The following is an 8,174-nucleotide window of genomic DNA, read 5'->3' on the forward strand; positions in this document are numbered from 1 at the left end:
GCAGAAGACATGGAGTTTTTAAAGTCATACCACAAAAGAAAAAGGATACCTAGAAAATTCATGATAAGTGGATGTTACTTCTGTCAAACATTAGGATGTTCTTTTTGCATACTAAATGGATGTTACTTTATACATTTTTCGAGTTTTCTTGTTTTGTAGTTGTAGATGTCTGTATTTTGTTAAGAATTGTATGGCCTTTTCTTTTTAAATCCTACTCGGCATGTTTTTTCGTGTAGGTACTTGGTTGTTTTTGTATAGATATAAGTGGATGTTACTTCTGTTAAGCATCAGGATGTTCCTTTTTCATACTAAATGGATATTACTTTATACATTTTTCGAGTTTTCTTGTGTTGTAGATGTGGAAGACTGTATTTCTTTAAGAATTACATGACCTTTTTTTTTTTAAATCCTACTCGGCATGTTTCTCCATGTAGGTATCTGATTATTTTTGCAAAGGTCTAAGTGGATGTTACTTCTGTCAAGCATCAGAATGTTCCTTTTTCATACTAAATGGATGTTACTTTATATATTTTTCAAATTTTCTTGTGTATCAGTTATGGATGCCTCTAAATTCCTTCACCACCTTCCCAAGCAACATGCCATGTTGGTTTCACTTTTGAAGCTATCACACTAAGAGTGTAGTATAATCAATCTTGTTTTCCATCATAAAATTCTTTTTTTTTATCAATCTTGTATTTTGAAGTTCTCATATAAAAATGTCTAATAGTTTAAGATACACATTCAAAATTACTTCTATAATCTATTTGTATTTGCTTCTTAAATGTCCAATAGTTTTGAAGAAGAAAAATTTCTATTTATGTACCTGTATTCATATAAGTAATAGCCATCATTATTTGCATGATAGCTTGGTAACTTACAAAGCACTACAAGAGACACGCCGAATAGTGGCGGTTTATTTAGGGATTTGCGGCGATTTTTAACCGCTGCGAAATGAAATTCCAGCGGTTCCACAAGCGTTACCTGTTAAGGGGTGGAGATTTGATTTTGCGGCGGTTTTGGGAAACCCCTGGCACAACCGCTGCAAATTAGATAATTGATTTTGCAGCGGTTGCAAAACCGCCGCTATTTTGGTAAGTGGATTTAAAAAAAATCTGCGACGGTTTTAAAACCGCCGTAGATTTAGGTGGGTTTTTTTTTAAAAAAATGCGATGGTTTTGAACCGCCGCAATTATCATACATGAGCTTAAAAAAACTGACAATTTTAAACTAGAATATGATTTTTACAAATTCTAGCTTTCATAACCTTAAAAAGGAGACTACTCTATAATAATTACATAACTTTCATGAAAATAGTACATTCCAAACAAAGGTCCTAAAACATGAATACACATTCAAAGAGAAAATATGAACTTTGGGACAAAGTTGCATAAAGCTTGATGTTTGAAGATTCATACAGTGGTTATTCACCTTGAACTAATGCAAGCCGATAGCTCCAAATGTGCATTATTAGCATATAGAACTTCATACTCGTGCTTTAGTTAGCAAAGACATTCAACCTTATTCTCACTGTAACTTCCGGATAAAGCTTTAACTCTGCGATATATTCTCCGGTTTCATGTATCTCTAGAAGTTCGACAATTCTCTTGCCCACCTCCCTATGAAAATCACAAAAGATCACATGACAATTATTCATAAACACACGTATTCGTTAATATTTTAGTGCTTCAAAGGAAAAAGAAAAGAATAACCATTCACATTTAAAGTAGAATAAAATGTTACCTAAGACTAGTTAGTACTCCCAATTCTCAAAGAGAAAGACTTGTGTACATCAGACAGATAGTACCTTTGAAGCTGCGCCTTGATAATGTCAACAAGATCTTGAGCTGTAACACTGAATAACAAGCAAATTTAGAAGCATAATTCATATATAGCATAAATCAATAGCTCAAAATTACACAGAACAAGTCTCACCTTCCAAAAATTAGTTTTCCTTTACCACATTTCTGCTTCACCTTGAAAGACCTAACTGTTTCAAAAATTTGAGCAAGTTGTTGTGCCTCTTCTTTTACCTGTAGAACTAGAAACTCAGATACTGAAGAATGCATACAATAATCATATAGGAGGGGGAAAACTATACTGATAATGAAGAAGTATCAAAGTAGTTGTAAACTTTCTTGCATTGAAGACAATAAGATATGAAAATGAAATTAATTTTTGGAATAAAAACTAATATGGAGTTAGAAGTTAAAAAGACAGCAGGATTTTTGTAACACCAGGTTTATATGTAAAGCTTACTAGCAGAGATTTGTTACCACCAACTTCTACTCACAAATGGAAACCTTCATTTCATATTAACAGAGACACATTCTATCCAAATATGGATTGGAGGGGGAAAAAGATTACCAGATTTTTCTCAGCCTCAATTCTTTCTTCCTCTAACTTCATTTGAAGATGCAAGGAAAATTCAGTTTAAATTGTGCAAAAAACACATACATTATTGTTAACATTTTATATGGCAATGCATATTTTTTCATAGAGAAGTAGCTAAGCTAAGCTAGCCCTGCACATAAGAAAATAATTCAGACAAGATGGCCTACCAGAAAAATTGAGTGTAGAAAATATGAAATCAAATATTTGTACAAGAAAATTTGATTATTTTGTCATTGAAAAAGTGCAAAAGAGATTTCAAGTTGAGAATGAAAATCTGAGAAAGGACTACAAAATTTCATTTTGTATCCATGAAGGGCAGTTAAGAGCCTGAGCTTTATGGAAAAAACACAAACATGACCAACCCAAAATATCAAAGCCCGATGGACACAGTAAATAAATTCAGTTTAAATTGTGCAAAAAACACATACATTATTGTTAACATTTTATATGGCAATGTATATTTTCGCATAGAGAAGTAGCTAAGCTAAGCTAGCCCTGCACATAAGAAAATAATTCAGACAAGATGGTCTACCAGAAAAATTGAGTAGAACATATGAAATCAAATATTTGTACAAGAAAATTTGATTATTTTGTCATTGAAAAAGTGCAAAAGAGATTTCAAGCTGAGAATAAAAATCTGAGAAAGGACTACAAAATTTCATTTTGTATCCATGAAGGGCAGTTAAGAGCCTGAGTTTTATGGAAAAAAACACAAACATGACCAACCCAAAATATCAAAGTCCCATGGACAAAGTAAATAAATTCTAGCAGCAAGCATGATTATTCAAGTTATGAACTCTAAAGATATCTAAATGCTTTCTCTCGATCAATGCCACAAAATTTTTATGCCATAATCCATTGATTGCGGGACATCCTCTCCTCTTCAAGTTCCATTTCAAGATTCCCACGCTCCATCTCATACTAAATGGGAGAACATGAACAAAAAATAATATAAAAAGAAAGTTCATTTAATGCTTCAGCATTAGTCTAATACGAGTTAACATTGCAAACAAGGAAGATCCTAAAGATTCAATAATGTTGCTATTTCCTGACCAAGTAATCTAGATAGATAAATGGGCCCGAGTAAACATTATAAAATATTATCTTATTTCAAAGTCCATTATCCTCTAATATCTAGTAAGACATTAATTTAAGCAATCATGGTGGCAAAACAGGGCAACTCTTACTAATATGTACTAGCGGCATATTATTTTTCTATTGTTTTATTGTTCTATATCATACTTTTTCTTTGATTTCTTATTAGTGATAAATGTAGAAGTTTTTAAGATGGTATTTATTTTAGGAAGAAAATTGGGCATCATTCTCTTGTACATCAATATAAATCTATACAGAATGGAAAAAATATTACAATTAACACAATATACTAATAACTGAAATTCAAAAGGAGTATAATAAAATCCAGAACCATTATAATGTAAGATCTACATAGAGGTTTAAGGTATACCATTCTAAATATTGTATGCAATCTGCTACTCCTAGCGTTCATATTTGTTCATATATTAGAAACATGCCATTGAAGCCATTGAGCACAGCATGAATTATATCCTTGGCGAGCAGCTCGTAGAAGCCATGGGTGCTAGTTTCATCGAACACATGATTTGCAAGTAGCATAGAAACATGAAAAAAAGGTAACGAAAATCAAATTGAAATTGCAAAAACCTCGAAGTAATGTGAATAAGTAGAGGAAAAAGAAGAAGAAATAGAATATACCGAAAAGCATAAAAAGAGTTAGAGAGTGGTGTGTCATGAATCCTGTGAAGCAAAACACGATTCTCTTCAACCTTCCAGAAGCTCCATTAGAGGAGTCTTCAAAAACTAGAGGGCGAAGACGAACGGCGACGCAGATCTTCTCCATTTTTTCTGCTTCCGCTTCGATTTGAATATCGTTTTATCTCTTTTTTATTTTTTCTTTTTCTTCGAGGTTTTCAACAGAATGCAAACAGACCCGAATCATTATTATCATCCTCACTCATATTTTGGACCTTCGTCACAAATTAATAATCTTTTACTAAATCAACATCAATTACTGTATTTAGTGAGAAAAAAATTAATAAGTATTTCATCAAACACCTGGAGTGCTTGAGAATTTGAAACAATTCAATTAAGAGAAACTAAAACTCATTAAATATTGTTATATCAAAGAGCAAATCAATCAGAATATCAGAATAAAAAACAAATAAATGAATAGAAAGGGAAGGAGAAAGAGCACCAGAAATTGAAAACGAGTAGAAAGAAGAAGAGATTGCAAAAATTGATAGCTTGCTAACGGAGAGAGCAACGACGTCGTTGGCGGAGGAGATGTGTTAAAGGAAGACGCGCTTTCTCTCTCGATCTCAGAAACTTAGGTCGCAACCAGAACGATCGAAGGGCAGTGCGTGGGTGGCGGATTGAATTGAGATTTGTTTGCGGGATTCGCAGGTAGAGGTGGACTAAACTGGTAGTGAGAGAAGATACACATTAGGGAGGGAGCAACGCCAAAACTCGGTAAGATGAGAAAGGTGCGATTTTGAATGCAGGGGAAAGGCAGAGAACCCTTAGAAGTTATTCACCATGTTTCAATTAGGGAGGGAGAGAACGGGTTGGGGTTTGATAAAAACCTCCCAAATTAAAATTATCTAGCTGCGCACTCAAAAACCTCAAGTTGAACCGCCCCAATTCTTCCATTCACAGCTGTTTGATAAACCACCCCCAAATTACCGTCGCAAACCTCTGTGTGTCTTGTAGTGAAGACAGTGAAAAAAGAAAAACTCTCTAAACTACTTTAACAACAACATAATGAAAAGATTAATTCCATACAAGGATACAAGCATCATTCGATTTGCTTATAGAATTTGAAATACCAACTTCCGAATATAATATAACAAACATAATGAAATTGTCAATAGAATTGGCATTGAGGCTATGACAAATTTAATGGGATCAAGGCCATTATTTTTTAACTTTCTGATGCACTAAATATTTTTTATGCTGATGGATCTATCTGAGCTTGATAATCATTTGAAATTTTTTCTTTGTACATCGTCCCTTTTCAAAATCTTCACTGCAACATCCTTCCCATCACTTTTCAGCAATGATATCCAACAACAATGAATCAGCAAAAATGAAATGGTAATTAAACCTAAACAAAATTTAGCAAACAAATCAGTCAATCCAAACCAAATGAAATTCAAATCCAAGAAACATAAAAGCATGATGGAGTATCACTAGTGGATTAACAGCAATACTCAAGCATAATCCAATTGATTCAACAATCATATTTCCGCAAAATTGGCTATAACATAGTGGATTAACAAGATCAAATAATCTTAACAACTCCAGCAAAATAGCAATAAAACAGGAAATCTCTACACAACCCAACAATATTCAAACTATGCCAGCAATAATTCCTCCATTAATTCAATAGAAAGTCAATTAAACCAGTTCAAATAAATTCAACAGCATATTCCATCAATTCAATCAGCAAACTCAGAATAGTTCCAAACACTTTCAGCAGCAATTTTTCAACAAAATAGTCAGTAAACTCAGAATATTTTCAATTTCTCAACAAAATCGTCAGCAATTTCTCAACATAATCACACAATTAACCCAATAGTTTCAGCAACATATTCGTGAAAATGGGCAGTAAAACAGTGAATCTCCATACAATCAAACAATTTTCACAAAATCTCAATAGCAAATTCTCTATTAATTCAGCACAAAATAGCAAATCATGAATACAATTAACTATTTTCAAATAATTCCAGCAACAGTTATAGCAAATCAACAATTTCAACGCTTTCAGCTTAAACGAATTCAGCAGCAATTTTCAGCAATACAATTTAATCCAAACACTTTTCAAAACCTAATAACCTAAGCTAATCCTATCAAACAACCTATTTTCACTAAAAGAAAGTAAAAAACCAAGCTGAACTAATGATGAAATCGATTGAAAATTAAAACTGAAGTTCTAATCAAAACTAAACCAAATTAAACTGAAATAAAAGAATTAAAAAATTGAGTTTGTTCAAAACATGTACAAAATAACAGAGTAAGAAATTAAGAAAAAGGTTGAGGTTGCAGCGGTGGTGGAGATAACCAGAGTGCGTCTCCAAGCTCACTCGAAGGAGGAGGAACAGGGGCTGTCCTCTGTTGCGTCAAAACTTGGCTGAGCTCAGGGAGCTTCGGCTGTTCTACTGGTTCAGTGTTGGAGAGTGAGACAGGGTGGCACAGAGAGAGGAGCCGGAGCTAGGGTTCGGTGGCCCTGGGGTTGTGGCGGCGACGAAGCAGAAATTGGTGCGAAGGTCTCACTATTAGAAAACTAGTTATTACAGATGGATATTTTTGACGGATTTTATCCCACAGAAATACAGACGAAATTTCAAAGGAATTTTTTGTCGGAAAACAAAAAAAATGAATTAGGATAAATTACAGACAGAAAATAGAATCCATTGATAATTTCATCGGTAAAATTAATTTTTTTCGTGGGAAATGGTTACAGACGGAAAATCCGTCTATAATTAAATAGACAAAACACTGCATTTTATTAAATTATTATAGACAGAAAATCCGTCTGTAATTTAAATTTTTCGTCGGAAATGTTGAGGTAACCCTAATTTTATCACCACCCATTCACACTCCATTCACACTCCATTCGAACGTTGCTGTAGAAGGTGTTGTCGAACTCTTTGCCCTCATCCCTCGAACTCTTCTCCTTCGGTAGAAGGTGCTGTCCCCGCCGGTGGGGACAGACCGTGGGTGCCTTCGTCATCTGGGAAAACTCTACTTGGCCCTCTTCGCATCGTTCCTCCTCTCCTCTCCATCGCACGAAGTTCTAAGTTGAGCTCGTGGTGTCGCCGTCGCAAAGGGTTCCTCCCCTCCTCGCCGTGCGTTGTTTCTGATTTTCTGCTCCTCGCCGTTTTTTATTTAGGATTAAGCTAGCGTTTGCCTTTGATTTTGTGATTTTATTTCCGATTTTGTGATTTAATCTCTGCTTCCTTTAATTCTCAAAGGTGCTTGATCTGCGCTTTTGCCTCTTATTTCTCTCTCTCTCTCTCTCTCTCTCTCTCTCTCTCTCTCTCTCTCTCTCTCTCTCTCTCTCTCTCTCTCTCTCTCTCTCTCTCTCTCTCTCTCGTTTTCTTAGTAGCCAAACAACTTGTTCTTGTTCTTGTTCAGGTAGTAGTTGCTGCGTGTATTGGCTTTGATGTTTATGCAAAGGAGTTGATGATTGACCAGCCTTGAATTTTGGTAAATGTGGTGATTCATATCTTCAAAATTTGCTTCAGGTGCCACTCTTCACCACCACCACTTTCAGTTTTTCAAACCTAATTTCTCTGTTTATTCTTTTGTTAATTGTTATAATTACTATTTTTTATTTTTTATTCATATTAATTTTTTGTATTGTTTGCTTGATGGGGTATATTTTCTTCTACGATGATAAGCTTGTTTTCTTTTTTCAACTTTTTTATTTTCCGATTTGATTTGATTTATTTTGGAGTTGATGGATGATGCTGCGGCTCCTAATCACTTTTTCAATGAGTTTGATTGTGGTTTTGCTTGTGTGGCTTCTGTGTTTGTCTCCTTGTTTCTATTTTAAGATATATGCCTTTTGTTTTGACTTCTAGTCTCTTTTAATGTAACCTTGAACCCAAACATCTCATTTTAACTTTGGCTAAATTTTTTTGGACAGATATCTATTAGTAGTTGGTTGCAGTAATTGTATTTAAATAGTTCAGATTCATGGGGTTATTAGGGTTATTTTCATTTTTTGGTCCGCTTGTTAGTTT

The 8,174-nt window shown here is 34.2% G+C and overlaps 1 protein-coding gene across 6 annotated transcripts; it reads right to left on the reverse strand.

Moving 5' to 3' along the window:
* Positions 1-1,204: 1,204 nt before the first annotated feature.
* On the reverse strand, positions 1,205-5,067 carry LOC112766068 (large ribosomal subunit protein bL9c). Of its 6 annotated transcripts, none has more exons than XM_072222267.1 (7): positions 4,622-5,067; positions 4,123-4,394; positions 3,857-3,988; positions 2,365-3,312; positions 1,933-2,030; positions 1,805-1,852; positions 1,205-1,616 (listed from the first exon to the last, which is right to left on the reverse strand). In XM_072222267.1, exons 4-7 carry the CDS (start codon positions 2,404-2,406, stop codon positions 1,496-1,498), a joined length of 309 nt encoding a protein of 102 aa, XP_072078368.1. In that variant the 5' UTR covers positions 2,407-3,312; positions 3,857-3,988; positions 4,123-4,394; positions 4,622-5,067; the 3' UTR covers positions 1,205-1,495. The 6 variants fall into 6 exon arrangements, 5 of the variants coding, with proteins under 5 accessions (XP_072078368.1, XP_072078369.1, XP_029150547.1 ...); XM_072222268.1 differs by having other exon boundaries at positions 4,123-4,438; positions 4,622-4,988; XM_029294714.2 differs by having other exon boundaries at positions 4,123-5,067.
* Positions 5,068-8,174: the final 3,107 nt, after the last annotated feature.

Source organism: Arachis hypogaea, chromosome 17 (genome assembly GCF_003086295.3).
Source record: "Arachis hypogaea cultivar Tifrunner chromosome 17, arahy.Tifrunner.gnm2.J5K5, whole genome shotgun sequence".
NCBI lineage: Eukaryota > Viridiplantae > Streptophyta > Magnoliopsida > Fabales > Fabaceae > Arachis > Arachis hypogaea.

Coding starts and splice junctions, on each gene's coding strand:
- LOC112766068 (XM_072222267.1), bottom strand. CDS start 2,406: ATGAAGTTAGAGGAAGAAAGAATTGAGGCTGAGAAAAATCTG. Junction 1,853..1,932: donor GGAAAACTAATTTTTGGAAG/GTGAGACTTGTT, acceptor CTTGTTATTCAG/TGTTACAGCTCAAGATCTTG. Junction 1,617..1,804: donor ATCAAGGCGCAGCTTCAAAG/GTACTATCTGTC, acceptor TGATTTTCATAG/GGAGGTGGGCAAGAGAATTG.